The sequence below is a fragment of the Pseudorasbora parva genome, chromosome 2, assembly GCF_024679245.1.
Source record: "Pseudorasbora parva isolate DD20220531a chromosome 2, ASM2467924v1, whole genome shotgun sequence".
Lineage (NCBI taxonomy): Eukaryota > Metazoa > Chordata > Actinopteri > Cypriniformes > Gobionidae > Pseudorasbora > Pseudorasbora parva.
The window spans coordinates 12,247,145-12,271,636 of NC_090173.1; the positions used below are offsets into that span (position 1 = coordinate 12,247,145).

Below are 24,492 nucleotides of genomic sequence, written 5' to 3' on the forward strand. Positions count from 1 at the left end.
ATCTGTCAAAAGTGCTCCAAGGAAGGAACAGTGGTGAACCGGCCACAGGGTCATGGGCGGCCAAGGCTCATTGATGCACGTGCGGAGCGAAGGCTGGCCCGTGTGGTCCGATCAAACAGACGAGCTACTGGAGCTCAAACTGCTCAAGAAGTTAATGCTGGTTCTGATAGAAAGGTGTCAGAATACACAGAGCATCAGTTTGTTGCGTATGGGGCGGCATAGCCGCAGACCAGTCAGGGTGCCCATGCTGACCCCTGACCCTGCCGAAAGCACCAACAGTGGCACGTGTGCATCAGAACTGGACCACGGAGCAATGGAAGAAGGCGGCCTGGTCTGATGAATCACGTTTTCTTTTACATCACGTGGATGTGTGTGTGTCGCTTACCTGGGGAACACATGGCCCCAGGATGCACTATGGGAAGAAGGCCAGCCGGCGGAGGCAGTGTGATGATTTGGGCAATGTTCTGCTGGGAAACCTTCTGCTGGGAGTCCTGCCATCCATGTGGATGTTACTTTGACACGCTCCACCTACCTAAGCATTGTTGCAGACCATGTGCAGCCTTTCATGGAGACGGTATTCTGGTGGCTGTGGCTCTTTCAGCAGGATAGTGCTCCAGACACAAAGCACAAATGCTTCAGGAATGGTTTGAGGAGCACAGCAATGAGTCAGAGGTGTTGACTTGGCCTCTAACTTCCCCAGATCTCAATCCAATCGAGCATCTGTGTGGTGTGCTGAACAAACAAGTCCGATCCATGGAGGCCTTACCATGCAAAATGCAGGAGGATCTGCTAGGATCTGCTGCTAACATCATGGTGCCAGATACCACAGCACACCTTCAGGTAATCTCAGCCTCAGACTTCACATCCACGGACCGTTGGCTGAACGTCTGATGCATTTGACACACGTTTCTGAAAAATACTTCAGATGTTTCGAAGTTTTCATCCGATTTTAAATTTTCATCTGACTTGATTTTTCATCTGGTTGAATTCTACAGGATGTCCGCGAGACGTGTGTGTTGCGTTCTTTAGTGGTCCGACAAAAGTGTGCACTGATGAATCAAGAATATGTATTAAGAAAGCAAAGAGGCTGACGGTTTGATTTCATGTAGACTCTAAGAGGCTCAGTTTGAGGAGCAGATAGAGCGGGCAAGCCCTCCGTCGCCTCCGGAGAGAATCTATAAAGAAATTCAATCAGGTGGAATTAAACAGGGTGAAGATTAAGGCCAATTTGCATGAACCGCAGGGCTTCCGAGCGAAGTTGAATAAGCAAAAAAATACTTAAGCAACTTATTAAACTCTTTCACCTTGAGGAAGCGTAGCGTGTGGGCGCATTAACTTCATCCACTTTTCCAGTCACATCTGAATCACACACCGAGAAATCTCCCAATAGTGACACACCATTGGCTCAATCAAAAGATGATTCAACAAACTGACATTCTATAGCTGCCGAGGAAACCAAAGTGGTTATTTTGTGTCAAAACAACAACAGCAGTCATTCCGTGTGATGTGTGATGTCATAGGTAAGAGCGCTGATGTCATAGATATTCCTCAGCTGGTCATTAATCTAAATGTTACTGCTTATGAATGTGGGAGCCGGTGGATTATGTTGTTGCAGCGTTAACAATCGGCCCGTGGCGCGGTGATTACGCTGCATTATGTGGGCCGCAGTGATTCACTCAGGAGAGACAATGAGGAGCGGAGACGAGGCCGCAGACGCTTGGCAGCTGTTTTCTTTCCGACAAGCTTCCTCTGTTAATTAGCTTTAGGAAACGTCATTATTGCACTGTCAACAGCTCAATCTCCCCATAGGACACGCTCTCGACAAATGAAACACAACTAGACATTTGGGGGCTTTTTCATCACTCGTGCAGTTTTTTTTTTTGAGTTGAGTGATTTAAAAGGGAAGATCCTTATTAGTAATAAAAAAAAAATTCATTTCAAGATGTATTACGCATTTAAAATTGTGTTTAAATAATATTGAATGTGTCGTTTGTTTAAACAAAATTACTTCAAATAAAGCTGAAAATAAAATACTCTAAATATTACATTGAAATAACCCAAACCTTGAAAAAAACTAGAAATGATCCATGGCTTACTGAAATAAGTTTGTTATTGTTAACTAAAAATAAAAATAAATACAACCACAAAGAAACGTATTCATTACTTCAAATAAAATAAACATCAACTGACCTTAAAATATAATAATAATAATAATAATAATAATAATAATAATAATAATAATAATAATAATAATAATAATAATAATATAAAAATAAACTTTTTGTAGCAGCATTTCTTGTTTGCATTTAGTTTAATAACTAAAACTAAAAATGTAATACAAATTAAAAAAAATCTATATAAATAAACTATATAGACATTTAAAAAAAGGATTAAATTGTAAACATTTTACTCAAATTAAATGTATTATAATATAAAATAATATTATAATAAAAATGTATGGATAATATAAAAATAAACATATCAAAATATTTATAAACAATATATTATATCCATGATACTAAAATAACACTGGTTGAAGTACTAAAATTACAAAAAAATAAATTAAAATAAAATAAAAATAAAAATAAAATAAAAAAAATCTATAAAATAAAAAAATCCAATCAATGAAATAAAACTTTTTTTTTTAAAGTAAGAGAAACAAAAGCTAATTTTAAAACAAAATAAAGCTGAAACCATACAATTAAAAGTGAATTAAAAATATGAATAAATTCTCTAATATAGTATAAATAATACTAAAATATTAATATATTATATAAATAATAATGCAGTAAAGAGACAGTGGCCTAAAAAGTGTTTGGAAACTTAAAAAGTGCCTTATTTTTTTAAAAACTTGCTCAAACGATGCTCGAGATTGTCAGGTTGACTTTTCTGAGCCAGCGTTATACGAGGTGCTTACCTTTCAGATGACCCCTGCCGAGTGTCACAAAACCAGAGGAGATGAAGTTGTGCATGTCCTGACCACTGCGGAAGTTTTCTTTCCCATAATGCCCTGCAGACACAGACACACAGCAAGTGTTATTACATGAAAACACATCGCAAATTTAAACACAGAAGTTAAAAACAACCAAGGCATGTCCCTGAAAAAGCTGTAGCTTTATTAAGAAGTGATCTGACTTCCATTGGAAATAATCATCCAGCCCGACCGTGACAGAAATTACACTGACGAGTATGTTCTACCTTTCTTCGGGGTTCAGGCAAGACACCCCAGATGAAAAGGGTGATAAACTTAACTGAAAACATGGTTAACTAATACACATCCCCATCTATTCTCAAGTTAATTAATCACAGGACATAAAGACTATTGTTTAGTAGGCCTTTCACATTTTCTGAAATGTTATGTGTAAACATGCAAAATGAGGCGTTGTCTATTTATATATGCGCTTGTTCGCATACATTCCCAGGACATAAATCTGAACACTGGATAAACCAGGTTCAAAATCTTGTTTCAATTTGTTGACAGGTTAAAGATTTTCACAGACTAGAGATTGGACATCTCTTTTTATCACTTCATAAATCAGAAAATACTGTTAGCAGCCAGGAAATATTACATGTCCACCATGTTTTTTAGGAATAAAACCAGTTGAATGAAATCTAAACTAACCCCTCAGTAAACACCTTCAGAATATAGACAGGAATAAAACTATGTGATGCTGAAGTGGAGAAAAAGAAAACTCTCAGCCTTTAAAGATAGGTATTGTATTTGAAATCTACAGATGCAAGTAATCCGGAAAAAGCAGCACTTGACAGCGTTGATAAAACTTTAGGGTCAAGTGAAGTGCTCTGGCTATCTAGCCTATTTAAAAGTATTTTAGAGACTATTAAATTACAATTTTATCGACTTGGCTATAAATATGGAGCAATCCTACTTTGCTCCATATAGTGACAAAAAGCAATACAAGTAAATGTGCATATCAGATTTTTTTTTCTTTCCACTAATCTGGAAGCAAAATAGACCGAAAATCTCAAAATGTATAATTTTGTCCATATTCTAAAGGAGGAAAAAACACCTCAGTTTTATTCAGAGGCCGAGCAAAAATATCCAAGTTGGTGCAGTTGCTGATATTTATATAAACATAAGATGAAATTCTGATGTTTTTAATGTAAATCAAATAGATCTTTAAAACAGTACTCTGTAAAATGTAATTAGTTTACTTTACTTAGAAAACTGTAGCAAACCCGATTCCTTAAAGCAGGGGTGCCCAAACTTTTTCCTATGAAGGGCCAAAAATCAAACTTGATTGAGAGACGTGGGCCGAAAGTAATTTAAAAAAAAATCATAAATCAAACTGTATTAGGCCTACATTAAAGTTGCTATGGGTTTATTCATTTCATAATGTTTACAATAAATATAAAACAAATGTAATCTGATTAACTAATGCAGTTTTATTTGTAAAGTGTTGCATTTTAATGACCAATTAAATGGGCAACAATCCCCAAGTGTTCAATGTAAAATACGGTTCAATGTCAAATACACAATGATCCAGATTCATAATGTTGACGGATATTTTACTCTTTTAAAAAAGGAAGAGACTGTTTGCAAATAGGGTTGGGCGATATCCCCTAAATTGGCAGTTGACAATGTTTACAGTAAAACATCGCAATGGACGATGATATCGTCGTTTATTTTTATTTTTATAAAAAGATAAAATACAGAGTATAGTAAATTATATCTCTTTACATAAATACTATTTTCTACTTAAAAACTATAATTTCATTATTTTATTAACCCAAATAAGGACTCACCCGCACAAGTTTCCACGTGATGGGGAAAAAAGGTAGCTTCCTTCCACTTAAGAAGAGTTGTGCACTTTTTATTTTAATTTATCTCTTTACATAAAAACTATTTTCTACTTAAAGCTCTATCTTCGTCATTAACCCAGTGTTTGGTATGTGAATGCTGTTTTACGTGAATATTACCACAGGAGTAAAAGCACAAAACTTTGTTTAAAAAGGAAATAAATTCGCAGATGTAACATTGCAGCCCTGGATGAGAGAGGTGGGCTGAGCCCAATTTAAGATCTGCCAGCTTTTTAATTCTGTTTTGCGTTCTGGTCACCCGATTTGATGGACATCTGGTTTCTTTTCTCAAATCTTCACTCGCGTCGCACTCATTTTCACAGGAAAATATTAATGCTTCTTCCTTTCGTTTGCGTATAATTAAGTATATTATACCCATTCACATCTATGGTAAAGACTGTATGACGAATACCTTTTGACAAATTTTATTTTATTAAATTTTATGTTTGTGCTTGTTATTAGACTTGAGGCGCGTCAAGTTTATTTGAATAGCGCAGTTCACGTGCACCCAGCGGTTTTACTTTCGCTTTTTCTAGCGGTGCATAATCAAACATAGCCTAAATGTCTTGGCCCTGTGGAAGATAAAATTCACTCTTCAGCCCTTTTACAACAAGTGTTGCTTTGCAACATCATGAAGACAAAGATATTAGAAAAGGTGTCTATCCAGCTCATGTCCCACATTCATCTCAAAGCGCAGACCGGCATAGGACGCATCTTTAAGGGGGAAAAGGCTAGGAATCTATCTACAAATCTTTTTTTAACTAATAATTAATTTTCTTATACTCTTTGGGTTACCATTATTTACTGATAATTGTTTAATTGTTTTACAGGCTGCAGTGAGTTGTTTCACTGACGGAAAATAAACATGCATGCTTATTATAATGTTTGAGCGTTTATCATTTCAAAATGTAGGCTCTCTCTCTCGGACCTCGGTGGGCCAAATCAAAGGTTACCACGGGCCAACTTTGGCCCGCGGGCCCTAGTTTGGGCATCTCTGCCTTAAAGCAACAATATGTAATTATTCACCACTAGAGGTCACTTATACAAAAAGTCGTAGCTTGATGAAACCTTGATTTTCCATCACGGGACCTGTTGACTTCACAAAGAGAATCCAACGGGACTCGAGGAGAAATCATGTTCATGGATGAGCTAATACATGCATTTCTGAAGATCAAGCTCAAATTGGAAACACAACTGGTAGTCCCGGATTTACTTCACTTTCTACGTTCCTTTCTGCCTCGCGCAGGCGCGCACAGGTGCGCGCGCGAGCCTTTCAAAGTCCTCATTTGGCAGTGAGCGTGGAAAGACTGGTTCAGTGCGTGCACACTCGCATTATCCAGATGACGTTTGTTTCCGAGCGCTCAGTTTTGCTGTTGCACGCGCATCGCCTATGGCGACAAAAGAGAAACCGACTTTTCAAACAAAGTTTGAAAATAATCTATTGTGTCGCTTGAATAAACACCTCTTGTTAAAAGCATCGGGGTCCAGCCTGGCCACCTCTTGATATGAATAAATGAATAAATGAATTGTTTCCACTGAGATACGCACACACACACACACACACACACACACACACACACACACACACACACACACACACACACACACACACACACACACACACACACACACACACACACACACACACACACACACACACACACACACACACACACACACACACACACACAATATAGGCTCCATGTTTTGTTTTTTGCCATGTTGGTACTGTTTGGAGCAGTTCTTAATTATTTTGCTACTGTACTTTGAGATGAATTGAGTTGTAAATTAACTTACAGTTTGTCCTGCCCAAATCTTAATTGAGCATAAATGCAAACACAGGTGCGTATGCATATCATACACATACAGATGAACATACACACACTCTCTACACCTTAACATTATGGATGACATGTTTTTGTTGCCAAAATGATTTCGGACAGTTTTTGAATAACTGAAAATGTATGCCTGTCTATCTGCTTTTATTTTATTGATCACTCTATCTGCTTTCATTTTATTGATCACTGAGATAGCATTGATTGGAAAGAAGTTGGTTCAATATCAAATTAAATGAATTAAAAGTAGCTTAGATGTAGTAAACTGCTATTGCCAATTTGCTGTAGCTTAGCTTGCTACATTTCCCAGGGGGTTAGCTTCAGTGTAGTGAAGCTTAATTTAATGTAGAGTAACTGGTAGCTTAGCTCACTACATTTTCCAAGTAGCTTGCCCAACACTGCTAATGTATTTAAAATGTATTAATGTTAATGTAGTGTGAAGCAGGGTGGGGCCGAAAGCCATTGGAGTGGAATGAGGAGATGAGTGTAACGCGGGTATGATGTCATTGATAGGCGACACACGGACATGGTCCATGTCCTTGTTAAAATTGCTTGTAAGTGTAAATGTCAACAAGTCAACAAAATGGCGAAAATTTTAGGACGCCTGCCACATGATATCCCATTCTTAATCCGTAGGGTTTAATATGGAATTGGCCCACAGCTTCAACTCTTCTGGGAAGGCTTTCCACAAGGTTTAGGAGTGTGTTTATGGGAATTTACGACCATTCTTCTAGAAGAGCATTTGTGAGGTCAGGCACTGATGTTGGACGAGAAGGTCTGGCTCTCAGTCTCCGCTCTAATTCATCCCAAAGGTGTTCAATCGGGTTCAGGTCAGGACTCAGGCGAGTCAAGTTCCTCCAAACTAAAACTTGCTCATCCATGTCTTTATAGAACAACGCTTTGTCATGTTGGAACAGGAAGGGGCTATCCCCAAACTGTTCCCACAAATTTGGGAGTATGAAATTATCCAAAATGTCTTGTATGCTGAAACATTAAGAGTTAATTTCACAGCAACTAATGGGCCAACCCCTAAAAAAACAAACCCATACCATACACGTGCCACAATGCCATCAGGCAAGTACCGTTCTCCTGGTAACCGTCAAGTCCAGACTCGTCCATCAGATTGCAAGACAGATTAGTGTTATTGGTCACTCCAGAGAACACGTCTCCTCTGCTCTAGAGTCCAGTGGTGGCGTGCATTACTCCACTGCATCCCACTCTTTGCTTTGCACTTGTTGATGTAAGGCTTGGATGAGCTGCTCGGCCATGGAAACCCATTCCATGAAGCTCTCTACAGACTGTTCTTGAGCTAATCTGAAGGCCACATGGAGTTTGGAGCTCTGGAGCTATTGACTGCAGAAAGTTGGTGATGTCTGTGCACTGTGAACCTCAGCATGCGCTGACCCCACTCTGTGATTTTATGTGGCCAACCACTTCAAGGCTGAGTTGCTGTTGTTCCCAATTGCTTCCACTTTGTTATAATACCACTAACAGTTGAGAGTGGAATATTTAGTAGTGATGAAATTTCATGAATGGACTTGATTGCACAGGTGGCAACGTATCACGGTACCACACTTGAGTTAACTGAGAGCGCCCCATTCTTTCACAAATGTTTGTAGAAGCGTCTGCATGCCTAGGAGTTTGATTTTATACACCTGTGGCCATCGGAGTGATTAGAACAACTGAATTCAATGATTTGGAGGGGTGTCCCAATACTTTTAAAACTTACTATGAGTTAGTTGAGGTAACTAAAGGCTAATCATGTTAAGAAAACGATTTGAGTTCATTGTACTTCTATGTCAAGTTTAACTTGAGTTCAGTGAACTTAAAGTTCAGTTGGCTGAACTAAGTACTTAACTTGAGTTACCAATACTCCTCACAAGTCATCATGATTTTTTCTAAAAAATAAAAAATGGAGTATGGAAAAATCAAGTAAACTTCAGTCCAGTGTGCACATTCATCACATGAAGGGCTTGTTTTTGGCAGTTAGTGAGAAGTCATCTCATCCGCGGTGAATGGTGAACGGTGTCCTGAGACAGAGGTCAAGACAAGGTGCTGAATTAAATATTAATGGGAAGAGTGTGGAGCAGGGCAGAGGTTCTGCTCACACACACACACACACACACACACACACACACACACACACACACACACACACACACACACACACACACACACACACACACACACACACACACACACACACACACACGCACACGCACACACACACACACACACACATACACACAGCTCGTATTCGAGCCCCACAGGGTTAGAGGACACTGCTGTGTGATGGGAAACTTCATGGTCTTCCTCAGGTGAGTCTTTGGCCATCTAATTGCACAGTAATTGACATCCATGACCAGGACTACTGACCTGAGGTCACAATATGTGAGGGTTGAGAGCTTTATCAGTGTCATTGCTCAGCTCTACCGATAGCAAAAGGCAAAATAAGTATAATTTTTATCTTTTTTACAGTGTTTTTAACTGCTTTTTTACAGCTTATTTTACACCAAGTGTTTAAAACTCTAAGGGCCCTATCTTGCACCCAGCGCAATTGACTTTGTACACCGACGCATGTGTCATTCCTATTTTGCACCCGCGCAAAGCGCGCTTTTCCCTCCACAGAAGCACGTCGCTAAACTAGTGAATGAACTTGCGCTCCCTGGGCGGTTCAGCGCAAAAAAGGAGGCGTGTTCCGGCGCAAATAATCCCTGGAGCTATTTTGCTGTTCCATTAAACAGTTGCGCCACTGACCAGAAAAACCCTAGTCTAAAGTCAGTGGCGCGTTGTTCATTATGCTATTTTAAGGGCGCATGCTTGACCATAATGTATAGCGTGCACAACGCGCATACACTTTGCTCATGTGATCTACACAGATGCAACAGTTATTTTTGCAAATCATAAATTGTTACACTAAAAAAATATTAACACATGAGATGACGGAAATCATTGTGGTGTGCCACGAAGATGTGAAAAAATGGTGGCTATTTCCTCCCACGCCTGTTTAACCGACGCTATTTTGGGTGGGTTTCTCCATCCCCATACAACACAACTTCTCTGTCTTTCACTGCTCTTACAAGAACATCAGTCTCCTCGGCTGTAAACCGCTCCTGGAGTGCGCCTGGTAAATACGCCATAATAATAGCAATCCATAATGGAACTTGCGCACCTGCTTTTAAAGGGAATGTTGGACGACGCTCTGATTGGTTTATTCACGTTACGCCCAAACCACACCTATGAATAATGAAGCTACTTCAGACCAAACCCTTTTAGATTTGCGCCGGGCGCAAGAGCCATTTATCCCGCCGGGAAAATAGCAACAGCGCAGAGACCCGCCCACAAAGTTACTTGAGCTTCGTGCTTTGACACTTGCGTTTCAGATCGTTAAAATAGGGCCCTAAAGCTGTAAAAGACCTTTTAGTATAATTGTGAAAAATGGCCACCTTCAGCTCGTTGTTTAAGTGACTTTTTGCTGTGACATCTGCTCTGATTTTATAAAGTAAATGGTATAATTTTTATAAAGTAAAAACAGACTACTTACTGTATATAAAATGCATATACATATCGTTTGTTACTCTATATAGGCCAATAATATATCTTAGGTTGTTAATATATTATTTAGGTTGATTTGCATTTAAAGTAAGCATTTAAATATCATCTTACTAAGTTATAATATTGGCCTATATAGAGTAACAAACAACCGATATGTATATGCATTGTATATACAGTAGTCTGTTATAAAAATCTCATCAATGTACATTACAAGCTATCAGAATGTCATCTTACTTTTATTTCATATAAATATTGCAACAAAAAAAAAATGCAATTTGGTGCAGATGTTGATATTTTTCCTCTTCAAGTATGGCCTACATATTCTCACTATATATGTCTCACATGTATGATATTCACACAGCTGAAGTGAATAGATGTATAAATGAATAGATGAATAACTGATTCAAACAAACCATTTGAATGAATCGATTCACAAAAATGAATCAGACTTCTCAATGCTAGTGAAAAGTACTCTTCATAACTGGAGAGTCACTCATGATGCTTTTTCTCTCAATTCAGAGGGAGACCTGAAGAGAGATGCACATGTTATTGCTCCATGAATCAATTGTGTGCTGTGTAATTGTGTTGAGATATTTCTCTGTGAAGTTTATAGCGCTGGAGTTCAGGAGGTGGAACCGGGATTACGGTCAATACTAACAGCAAACGAGAGAGAGAGAGAGAACATATACAGACAGAGAGAGAGAGAGAGATTTAGTCTCAAGGGGTGTAAAAAACGCCCTATTTTCAGGCGGTCTCTCATTTTGAGCCCTACATTCCCATATTGTGTTATTTCTGGCACACACACAAAAAAACTAAACAAAAAAAGAACCACGCAAAGCTTTGTAAAAAAAAGATTGCCACCGTATGCTTCATGAAACATCAGCTGCTTTGTTTCAGTATTTCAATAATGTACATCCTTTTATCTCCAAAAATGATCCCTAGCAGAACTAAAAGTGTATACATTTACAATCAGACAATTATATTGAGCTTTATGTGGCTTTATGCTACTACACTGTAAAAATTTGTGGTGGTTTTTTGTTGGTTTAACTTAAAAAAGTAAGTAACCTGGTTGCCTTAAAATTGGGAGTTTATTGAAATTAAAAATTTGAGTTGATACAATGAAGGAAATTAGTTTAATACATAGAAACTCAAAATATTTTTGAATCTGAACCACACAAAAAATGTGATAAAGCATGAAAAATGCACAATTTGGCATGTTTCACTGCGTAATCAGAAATAACACACACATCAGAGTCCTGCAACGGGTCATAAAAGTGGCTAAAACGGGTGGATTATGACATTTATAAAATTCACGGGCGGGGATGCGGGCGGATAATTAACTCTGTGCGGGCGGGTAGTAGCGCGGATGGGCGGATGAAAAATATGTGCAATATTTCTGTGGCAAAGTGAACGCGAGAGCGAGAGAGAGAGAGACCAGGGCGTGATTGTGAATGAGCGTCACCTGCGAGCCACACCGGTCTCGAGTCCTCTGAGGGAGCTCGGAAGCATATAAGGACGAGAGATCACCAGACCTGGATTTGACGTTGAGTTGTGTTTATGTTTTATTATGCGTGTGCGCATGGGAGATGTCCATGAAGGGCTACTCACGTTACTTTCGTTTTGTTTGGTTAAAGTCTTTTAAATGTTCGCTGGTTCCCGCCTCCTTCTTCCCCCATCCAACATATTGTAGGCTATTACAATTTCTATGTCCAAATTACCATTACACATACACGCAACAATGATATACCATTTGACCCATCACGTCACCACCACTGCGACATTGAAACTTTAGTTGATGCCTCTCGTAGCGCAGAAGGAGCGAGCGTTGCAGGAGTAGCAATGGATGAAGTAAAAGTAATGCTGGTGAGGCGAGTAGCTATATGAAATTGTTGACAATAGCTGTGTCCCAAAGTGAAGGGTGCGCACTTCCAAGGCCATGCACTTCGAAGGCCAGACTAGGCCACGCCTTTAAAGTGCACGAAGTGCATGAAGGGCGAACCGAGGGGCAGGGTTGCCAGGTCTGAATAATAAAACCCCTCCAATTGTTATTCAAAAGTATCGGAATCACAGCCAGAATGGGCCAAAATATCCCAAAATGCGGGGCGCGGGCAGTAGAAATATTGCTTAAGTAAAGACAACTTAACCTGTGGACTATAGGCTACAAACTACCCAAACCAACAGTAGCCTAAATGCAACCCCATTCCAGACTTGGCAACAATGAACCAAAGCGCCGTTAATGGACTAGCAGGTTCTGACAACTGACAGCGGACGTTCGTGAGGAGATTTTAAAAAGAGAAATGGAGCATATACTACTATATATATATATATATATATATATATATATATATATATATATATATATATATATATATATATATATATACTTTTTTGAGCTTTCTATTGGGTTTTGACATGTAGCCGGTTAAATATTGTCAAATTGCAAATATTAGTTAACAGTTTATTTCTTATGTTAAATGTAACTGTTACAATATATTTTAAACATTAAGCCTATATACGTCCAAGTTTTTTTTTTTTAAGTAGGCCTACTTATTTTTATTCAACTCATCATCTCAGATGCATTTTTTACGGCATGCCATGCAGCCGTCGACCGATTCGGCCCCGCAAAGCTGGACAGTGGAAATATGCACTCTATTGTGCATTATTCCCCATCCCGGTCCAGCTCCAGCTTCTCCCGCTCAGCGCAATGAAAGTGTTGAAAAGTGTTTTCTTCTGGTTTGGCTGATAATAAAAATGTGTTGTTTCTAATGTTAAACTTAAGTTATTTTATTGGTCTATAAATAGGCTATAGTTGTAAAAAGCCTATACGTAGGCTCAAAGACCAATTTATTTTAATTTACATATTTTAAATTACATGACAAGAAAATATATGTATAAACATAAATGTCTTTATTGTAGCTACAAATTATAACGTGCATTACAAAAATAAACAATAGCTAGGCTATAGAAAAACCACTTCTCTTTAATTTAGCCTATACGTTTGAAGTTAACGAAAATGAACAATAGACAGCAGTTCGTTTAATTTACAAATAACTTGCATAAAAAATAATAAGCTAGCCATTTAAATTGTTCTGTGTCGGCCACGCATTCAGCCTTTGGAGGATCGATGTTTCGTTGACCGTCGTCAGTGAACATTCATTCATTCATTCATTCAAAAACAACTTTATTTTAGCATCTAAGTCAGCAGTTTTCGTTTGTTTGTATTTTTTCTTATAATTCTGAGTGACAGATGTCACATTTGATTTAGCCTATTTTTCTGTGATATTTGTTTTAGCTACGGTGTTGACATAGGCTACAGCCTAGGCTGTAAGAAAAATAAATGATTGCACGGACAATTCCTATCCAGTGTCTCTCTTTCTGTAAGGGAAATTTAAAAGATAGATTCTGGAAACAAAATCTAAATTTAGCTGGATCAGTCGGGTCGGGAATAAAATAATTTATAGCGGGTGAGCACGGAGTGAATTTTGCGCGAGCGGAATGGTGCAGTGCGGAATAGCGGGAGCAGGACGAAAATACAGCCCTGCAGATTATATTTTGAAGGCTATTTAAAGAAAGTGTATGGGAAAAAAAGAAACAGCGAAAAGGGTGATAATGGACTGATTCTTCTTGCGATAATGGTTGAGAAATAAATACCATTTAAAAATTGGGAAATTAAAGTTCATCTTGCTCAGGGCAGGGAACTGTGTGAATGCACTAACGTTGAACGTTTTATTTACTTCAAGCGCTTGCGCTGTTGTGTTCAATAGTACCCAGGCTACACTTGAGTTACCGACCGCTACCGTCTTTAACTGGAATCTGATCGAGTGCCGCGGGAATGCGGACCAGTCAAATCCTGTAGTCACCAGTGTGCTATGAATTCTGGGATAGGGAAGGCTGCGAAGTTATGGGAAGGTCCCATCTGCTGTACCCTTCCTTTGCCTGAGAAACGAAGGGCGCATTTTGAAGTCGCTCATGAATTGCGGCAGTCTTCGTCGCACCGCTGTGACGCAATCGCACTTCAAATGCGGCCTTCAGAGGTGCAGCTTTCACTTTGGGACAGCCTACTTAGTGCCGCTGTGACGTAATCGCACTTCAAATGCGGCCTTCAGAGGGTGCAGCCTTCACATTGGGACAGTCTTCGTAGTGCAGGTATGACGTAATCGCACTTCAAATGCGGCCTTCGAAGTGCGCGCACTTCACTTTGGTACACAGCTATCGAGTCTAAAGGCACTTTTGCCTGTTTCATTAGCCCATTCATGACGTTGATGTTGAGAGAGGTGTAGGATAAAAAAATAAAGCATTTTAATTTGAATGTTTTAGCGTGTGTGATTTATCGCGGGCACGGGTCGGGTAACGGGCCAAATATTAACGGGTCTGGGCGGGTACGGATTTAATTTTGAAATTTTCACGGGTCACGGGTCGGATCTGGTGCTAAACCTTGCGGGTACGGGCGGGGGCGGGTCTCCAAAAATGGACCCGTGCAGGACTCTGACACACATTATTACCCAATATGCTTACAAAATCTTTTAATATTCTTTTAATAAAGATTGTCGAATTTCAAAAAATGTTCATTGTATTAACTCAAAATTTTAATTTCAATTAACTCAAAATTTTAAGGCAACCAGGTCACTTATTTTCTAAATAATTTTTTACAGTGTATATACAAGCTTTCATTTGTTAAAATGAGTTATCAATGAGCAATATATTATCATGGTATTTATTACCCTACGTTAATGTAAGTAAATTTGCTTGTTTGCGTAATTGTGTATCAGTGTATCAAGCGCAGAGGAAGATTCGGTGCTTTAATTCAGATTTGGTAATGGCCGTTTGTTTCCGACTCATGCCGTAAGCGGTAGACCAATCTATTGCTGGACCAGAATAATCTAATATTCGAATATTCGTTCGGTGTATTGGTAGTCGGTCCGTTTACTTTTGCGTCCATTCGTTTTTCGATTTAATATCAAGTTGAAAATTTTGAAAACCGCTCATTTATTCATTTTTCGTTTTTTCGGAAAGATTAAAAAACAAGAATTCAGCTTGATTTTAAATGTTTAGTTTCAGGGATAGGATATGGATAAAAAGCTTGAATATTCTATATATTTTCACGTGTTGGCTTTCAAGAAACGCCCCTTTCCGCTGATTGGTCAACCAAAGATCAACCCGTGCCGCTTTCACTGTCTCCTCAGACTGTGCAGAATAACAGTCCTCCGCTGCTGGACGGATTATTAAAGTGTTTAATAAACTCTCTCTCATCAAACAACCAGACTAATGCTTTGACAAAGTTCGTGCTGCAGGGACAAGAAAGGGTTTTCTTCTCTATAGGCATGGATAGGCTACGACAACCAATGTGCTAGAGAAATATTAGCTGATTATTTCAGAATTATTGAGGTAGGTTACCTCGCATCTGCACCCACATTACCCATCAGCTTACTTCTTTGACACACCACTGGTTTGATTGAGTTTATAATCAATAAACTATTTCCTCCAGCAGCGGAGGAAAGCGGCACGGGTTGATCTTTGGTTGACCAATCAGCGGAAAGGGGCGTTTCTTGAAAGCCAACACGTGGAAATCGAATTCAAGGTTTTTATCCATATTCTATCCCTGAAACTAAACATTTAAAATCAAGCCGAATTCTCGTTTTTTTTTTCTTTTCTTTTTTTCCGAAAAAGCCATTTCATAATTTTTCAACTTGATATTAAATCGAAAAACGAATGGACACAAAAGTGCACGGACCATATTCAATTTTAAATTTTGGTATTCGAATATTATTTTTTTGGCCAATCAGAGCAGAGCAGATCAATCACAACAGACTGAGCCATCTGACCAATCAGAGCAGAGTAGATCAAACACAACAGACTGAGTCATCTGACCAATCAGAGCAGAGTAGATCAAACACAACAGACTGAGCCATCTGACCAATCAGAGCAGAGTAGACCAATCACAACAGACTGAGCCATCTGACCAATCAGAGCAGAGTAGATCAAACACAACAGACTGAGCCATCTGACCAATCAGAGCAGAGTAGATCAAACACAACAGACTGAGCCATCTGACCAATCAGAGCAGAGTAGATCAATCACAACAGACTGAGTCATCTGACCAATCAGAGCAGAGTAGATCAAACACAACAGACTGAGTCATCTGACCAATCAGAGCAGAGTAGATCAAACACAACAGACTGAGCCATCTGACCAATCAGAGCAGAGTAGATCAAACACAACAGACTGAGCCATCTGACCAATCAGAGCAGAGTAGATCAAACACAACAGACTGAGCCATCTGACCAATCAGAGCAGAGTAGATCAATCACAACAGACTGAGTCATCTGACCAATCAGAGCAGAGCAGATCAAACACAACAGTAGGGATGGCTCGATACCACAATTTTGGCTTCGGTATGGTACCACAATCTAATACCGAAGTACCGATATTAAATCGATACCACAAGGTCTGATATTAGCGCGGGTATATTGCACGCGAATGAGAAAACTTGCATAATTGTTGAGTTTATAAAGTGGGAAATTACCACAAATGTTTATTAGTAAATTAATCAGCAAAGCTTATCACATCAAATCAGACATTTGAAAACTTTCTTGTGAGAAATAATTTCAGCAAAAATCTCTCAAAATTAGCAAATTGCTTCTGGTTTCAAAAGACATCGCACTACACTAAAGCACTCTGCATAATCCTATTCAACATTTCACCTTCGTCTCGGGATGGAGAACGGAAATCAATTGAACATGCAAGCGATTTTATAGCATTTCGTAATAACAGTTACAGGAGACATGAGCTTATAACAACGACACACACACACACACACACACACACGCCTGTCACTTAGTCACGCTCGCACATTACACGTTAAGTTTCCTTAAACAGTCAAATACACAGAATTATGTACAAATGTCCGTCTTTAGTGAGTATTCACATAAACACAGGCGATTTAGTCTAACGCGAATGTTCAGTGCAATAGTATGCGTGCAAATATAATGAGATCTAAATGTCATTGGTTGAAACGAACGCTGGAGATTGTGATATTCGATCTTATGTTAGGCTCTGTATGTGCGCTGATCAGTGTTAAAAAAACAAAAATGTCTATATGAGATGGTTTGAATGATTCACTGACCTGTCGATCTCTTAAGAAGTCTTAAAGTCAGGATAGTGACAGATGCTTCTTGGCTGATGGTTCTTCATCAGTTTTATAAGCAAAGTCATTTGAAATGTCACTTCTACTCCTCTCTTTATTCATTCGTTTTGGGCATCTTGAGTGAGATTCAACTGCTTTATCCATTTTGTCCGTCTATGTTGTTGTCACATTAGCCGGTTGTTTCGGGTGAGTTTGGGTGGCGCGCTGCCATCTAGCGGTGAACTTCGGAAAAGCAGCATATACCGAAATGTGCCAAATCATGATATCGTACCGTTTTAAATAAAATATATACCGGTATTTTTCCAGTACCGGTATATCGCGCATCCCTACACAACAGACTGAGTCATCTGACCAATCAGAGCAGAGTAGATCAATCACAACAGACTGAGCCATCTGACCAATCAGAGCAGAGTAGACCAATCACAACAGACTGAGTCATCTGGTCAATCAGAGAAGAGTAGACCAATCACAACCAACTGGGCCATCTGACCAATCAGAGAAGAGTAGACCAATCACAACAGACTGGGCCATCTGACCAATCAGAGAAGAGTAGACCGATCACAACAGACTGGGCCATCTGACCAATCAGAGAAGAGTAGACCGATCACAACAGACTGGGCCATCTGACCAATCAGAGCAGAGTAGACCAATCACAACAGACTGAGCCATCTGACCAATCAGAGACGAGTAGACCGATCACAACAGACTGGGCCATCTGACCAATCAGAGCAGAGTAGACCAATCACAACAGACTGAGCCATCTGACCAATCAGAGCAGAGTAGACCAATCACAACAGACTGAGCCATCTGACCAATCAGAGAAGAGTAGACCAATCACAACAGACTGAGCCATCTGACCAATCAGAGCAGAGTAGATCAAACACAACAGACTGGGCCATCTGACCAATCAGAGCAGAGTAGATCAAACACAAAAGACTGAGCCATCTGACCAATCAGAGCAGAGTAGATCAAACACAACAGACTGGGCCATCTGACCAATCAGAGCAGAGTAGAGGAGGGGGTTAGAGAGACAGGTCTTCAAACAGACTCTTTGAGAAATTAGGTGATGTGAATTGTATATAATAGGAAAATTAAAGTGACCTTGGATGCACGTAAACCTATTGAAAGAGACCTCCAAAAAATTAGGAACCTTTAAAAAAAAAAAACTTAATTAGGGCACTTTAAAAATTTATTAGTAATTTTAAAATGAACATTAAGAGTAATTGATGCTGTAAAAGCATTTTTCATTATTAGTTTAGGTTAACTAATGTACTGCAGTACCTAAATGAAACCTCATTGTAAAGTGCTGTAAAATCTCAGACCTTTGACTTTGGTTCAAGCATGCTAGATATTTCAATCAGATATAAGGAATCGCAGGCCAATGCCTCGAGTAACCAACGCACAATTAATTCCCAGTGTCCTTTTCTACACAAACTCAAAGACACGGGTGTCAAGATGACCCGAGAACAGCCAGAGATCAGATTGCATTAAGGAAACCGTAATGAGAAAGGCACATGGGGCCATTTGCCATCTTCATTCCTCCGTCTCTCTCTTCATGTTTCCTCACAGAGGCCGAACTGTCCATCAATGTGATTTTGGTACATTGCTACATGATGAAAGTTAATATTTAATGATTGTCTTTTATTAAAACAAGACCTCATTGAACCATATTTTCTCATTAAACTCAGTAAAACTGAGGCAACATGCATGCTAAAGTTTCATCTGAGAAATTCTGCTTCATCTGATGTGCTCAAATCTTCATATCCTGCTTACAATTATAGCCTGAAGCAAGGCAACATTTTCCAGTTTAATTTTCGAATCTGGTGTCCATTTATAATGCCAGCACCAAAAACATTACCATTTAGTACATCATGACTATTTTCCATTTTTTTTAATTAAACAGGACACTTTCGCTACTGTACCTTTAAAGCAGCACTAGGTAACTTTTCAACCTTCATAATATATTTTTTAAGACTCTTGTGATGATAAATTGACTTACAATAGGTTGAATGACACGTCTGCCATAGCCTGACGGGGTCTGTATCGTTTTTAATCGTACTTTTAAACTTCGGGTTTGGGGTAGTAACCCGAGAACAAAAAGAACTACAAAATTCGACTGCTTTACGGCATATACGTCACTTCCACCAACACACACACTTCCTTACATTCGGACGTGCGCGCCCAACTTTGTTCGTCGGATAATATAGTCAAGTCCGAAGCAGCAGAGACAAATAAGAAAGAAAAGGTTTTGTTGGAGGAAAGCAATAAGAGGAAAGGAAAAAGTGATGGAATTAAAGGCAGGACGAGAATCAACATGTGACCAGCGTTTGCTCGTCGGCGTGAGCTGAAGGAGGCGTGCCCGACCGATGCTGTCCTGCTTGTTACGGTGATTACCTACCACTCAAACATTGAACTGAAGTATCATATAGATTCTGTAAAACGGTAGCCAATAGACTACTATAATGACGCTGGCTTGTAAACATGAGCATCGTGATTATTTGGCGTTTGAAAAAAATAAAACCCATGAAATGATATTCATATGACATGCTGAGACATATGCCACTGACTGTACCTGGGATGAAGACATTTCACACGCGCCGCCAGAAGAACACCTGCATGTGAACTCCTCTTGCAGTGTTCAGGGGAACTGTTAGTGCTGCACCAACCCGCGGGAGGCTTTTATGAAGTTATTTGGCCCGCCCCGCACCACTGTATATATTTGTACAACCCGCCCCGCACCCGCGACCATTAAATAGACATACGGGGTCCGCGGGTTATGAGACGACCCGCGCATCACTAGTTCAGGGCTATCAGGGCTGTCATGTCAACAAATGCACGCCCGATGGCATCCCCTGTTGTAGGATGACAGCTTACGACAGTAGTTGAGGACATTATTTTTTCCCAACTGTAGGAGGACCCTGAGAGCAAAAGTTACCCAGTGCTGCTTTAAGGATGATATGCAAATGACCTCTGTCGTGATTGGCTAACCTAAGTTTTCAGTTCTGACAGCAACAAAACATCAAACTCAAAGAGAGAAACACCATTTTCCATGAAAAGAGCTGTGAAAAAGTCCAACTATCAACAACAAGAAAGAATGGAGTGTGATATAATAATCCTGCCAGCTAAATTAAATTTCATTCAGTGATTCATGGGATCAAGTCAGTCTCAAACAATAGGCATAATTATATGCTATAAATCACTGAATGCAAGGTCTCAGACCGTGTCATGCGATGCTCAAAGAGGAGAAAGGAAATCTAATATAGCACGTCTTTCAACCATTAAAAACCTACGTAAACTCAGCTATGGTTCAGAAAATGCGAAAACTATGCATATATAATTTTCTCCTAGTTGCTCAACATAAACACATGCCATATAATTGCTTTTGGTTTGTTTGAAAATGTGTAAATACAGTTTTAATATTGGGATGAATGTCAGTGCAATTCATTCATCAATCCATTAGTGTCTAATTAAAATGAATTCATCAATTACAGGTATAAATTATGCATTATAATGGCACCGACACAAACGCTAATGGACAGAGCAGAGTGATGGGAGGAAAGGAGGTCAAGGAGGTGGACGGCCAGAGAAATGAAAGAAAATCTCAGCATGGGGAATCAATAAGGGAGTCAAAGAGATTGAATTTCTTTCAGCCAATTAATCAGGTGAACAAACATTCAAATTTCTGAAGGCTTTTTAAAAACTCGGGGCCCAATTTAAAGGCATTTAATCAATCACAGCTGACATTTTATAGATCGCAAGAGCACTCTGTCACCGGCTCTCAGGGGGAGAGAGAAGATCAAACGCAGCAGAGTTCCTCTGAGGGTCTGGTGAGCTATATAGACCTTATGCGCAAGAGAAACACTCGCGCAGACAGCTTTTGAAATTTTGTCGTTGAACGTCCTTTTTTGGCGGTAGCTCTGTATATTTGTATCACTGTCGAAGTGTGATTAGCTGGTGAAGTGGCTTTACTTGTTGTAGAGTCACCGAAAGTCATTGTGTCACGGTAACATCCACATGGATGGAGGACCCAAGGTTTCCCAGCAGAACATTGCCCAAAGCATCACACTGCCTCCGCTGGCTGGCCTTCTTCCCATAGTGCATCCTGGGGCCATGTGTTCCCCAGGTAAGCGATGCACACACACCCGGCCATCCACGTGATGTGAAAGAAAACGTGATTCATCAGACCAGGCCACCTTCTTTCATTGCTCCGTGGTCTAGTTCTGATGCTCACGTGCCACTGTTGGTGCTTTCGGCGGGGTCGGTGGTCAGCATGAGCACCCTGACTGGTCAGCGGCTATGCAGTGGTTGTGGTCCAGTTCTGATGCTTACGTGCCACAGTGTATTCTGACACCGTTCTATCATAACTTGCATTAACTTCTTGAGCAATTTGAGCTCCAGTAGCTCGTCTGTTTGATACGCCCACACGGGCCATTCATTCAGTCTGGTGCAGCACAGCATCTGATATGAAATTCATGAGTGTTTGATTATCTGTCATTTATCGCTGCCTTCTTTTCCTGTACTTTATAATTGCCAGTTTAAAGGTTTGTATCCTGAATGACGCAGGGAGTGAGTAAACAGTAAACTAGCATCTCATTAAAACAAACACTAACATTCAATGATAATCCCAACAGCTGACCTCATTCAAACACAGCTGCATTTAGTTTATTCAGTAGCGATTTGAATATTGATGTACAACAAGCCAAAGCACTGATTAGCTCAAACACAAACCAGACAGTACATCTGCATTAATGCTAACGCTGAACTCCAGTCAGTAAAAGTGTGTTTTGATGGCTGCCTGACTGCTGCGCTCTGCGTGAATAGGGAATTCATTCAGATTTGATTTCTGATAGCTTGTACAGTGTGCCGGCAAACAGCGTGATGCCTAGCCTTAAATATGAATCAGAAAAAAAACGTGGAAGAAGTGCTGTGGGAGAGAGATGGAGTGCAAAGTTTGGGCCACGAAAGACGTTTCCTCAAACACATCCCCGCAAATAAACTCCTGAGCATATGTACAACACCCACACACAGATGCACGCATAAATAGATTGCATTTGTATGTATGCATTTGGAGGACACTTTTATCCAAAGCGACTTGCGTGGCATTGAAGTTATGTTTTATCAGATCATGCATTTCCTGCGAATCGAACCCATGATCTTGGTGTTGCAAGTGCCAGGGCGAAGCTCATTAACATGACATGGTGAATACCTGTCAGTCGAAGCTCATTAACATGACATATTATTGAAGCATATGTCAATAATTTAACAACACATTCGCATTCTCATGGATCGCAGATGTCTGTTAATGACCCAATGACATGCAGAAAAACTAATTAAATATATATTTTTTGCTAAGTGTCTTAATAATTTATTTATAACATAGGACTGCACAATTTATTGGAAAAAAAAAGATTATTTGGACATATATTGCGATCTGAACTGCAATCTCATCTTATAGGAAAATGCTGCTGCTGAAACATCCAGGCCAAAATTATAATAATATATATTTTTTAATAATATATGATTTCCTTTTATACTGACAATTCAATCTGTTCATCATATAAAGCGACCGTGTCTCTTCAGAAGACGTGGACTAAACCACTCAATATTCATATGGATTTTATGATCTCGTTATGAATGTTTTGAGACATTGGGTGAACAGACTCTTAAATGGAGGGACAGATTTCATTATAAATATCTTCATTTGTGTTCTGAAGATGAATGAAAATCTTGCTATATGATATAAGATTCCAGTGACAAGCAATTTGTCTGTCCTCACCAGACGTGACAGAGATGCGACAAATCAATCGATAACCACAGCCAGGACTTGACATTAACTTTTTTGCTCACCAGCCACCGTGGCTAGTGGTTTTCCAAAGTAACTAGCCACTCAGCATTTTCACTAGCCACAATTTTGCATTTTAGAAATTACATTTTATATGATTAAAGATGACTTTGGCATGCTTAAATTACTTGATTTTGTGTCATTTTACTTGATTTTGAAGATTTAAAACCATTTCAAACTTCCAAACTGTATGTGTATGATATGCACACCTGTGTTTGCATGTTTATGCTCAATTTAGACTTGGGCACTTTTGCAGGAAACTGTAAGTTAATTTACAATTCAACTCAGCTCAACGTACAGTAGCAAAAGAATTAAACCTGCTGCAAACAGTACCAACATGGCAAAAAACAAAACATGTGCCTATGTGTGTGTGTGTGTGTGTGTGTGTGTGTGTGTGTGTGTGTGTGTGTGTGCCCTTGTTTATATTACATTGTGGGGACCAAATGTCCCCATAAGGATAATAAAACCTGAGATTACCTACATTGTAGGGACCAGCCAGCGGGTCTCACTTTTCAGAAGGCTTATAAATCATACTGGATGAGTTTTTTTGAGAGAGTAAAAATGCAGAATGTTCCCTGTAATGGGTAGGTTTAGGTGCAGTGTTGGGGGATAGAAAATACGTTTTTTACAGTATAAAAACCATTACGTCTATGGAGAGTCCCCACAAATACAGTGAACCAGACGTGTGTGTGTGTATGTGTGTGTCTGTGTGTGTGTGTGTCTGAAGACGATTTCTCTTATGTCACCGCGCGGATGACGTACGTGCAACAGCAAACTGAGCGCTCGGAAACAAATGTCAACTAGATAGTGCGTGTATCCAGTACACGCTCCGAACCCGTCTTTCCGCGCTCACTGGAGTCCTTTGGAAGGATCACGCGCATCTGTGCGCGTCAGCGCGAGGCAGAAAGGAACATAGAATGTGAAGTATATCGGCGACTTGGCAGTTGTGTTTCCAATTTGAGCTTGATCTTCAGAAATGCTTGGGCAAGTGCAAACGAAAAATGTAGAGCTAGTAGCGTCACTACTTGTAGCGACGCTACTGCCCAACACTGGAGAACTGATTGCACGTGTGACAGAGAGAGAGCATGCCTCTGTTATGTGTCATTCAGCGCGATTCCGCCTATCCCGCCTTAACTTACTGCAAGTTGATCGATAAAGAATTGTAATAAAGTTGTAATTTTGTGATACGACGGTCTTGGCATTTCATTTGGCTATAGGCTGAAATTATATTCAACCCGGCAAAGTGGCTAGTGGGAGTGGCTGCCGTACCCGCCACAGCCAAAATCTACCCGCATTTG

The 24,492-nt window shown here is 39.7% G+C and overlaps 1 protein-coding gene across 2 annotated transcripts in view; it reads right to left on the reverse strand.

The window, feature by feature from the left end:
- The window catches only part of LOC137091866 (protein shisa-6), a 177,595-nt gene that overhangs the window by 122,570 nt on the left and 30,533 nt on the right, over nucleotides 1-24,492 (reverse strand). For both annotated transcript variants that reach the window (XM_067456329.1, XM_067456328.1), the window contains exon 4: nucleotides 2,918-3,010. In XM_067456329.1, the coding sequence (XP_067312430.1) occupies nucleotides 2,918-3,010 (93 nt within the window). The remainder of the gene's footprint in view (nucleotides 1-2,917; nucleotides 3,011-24,492) is intronic.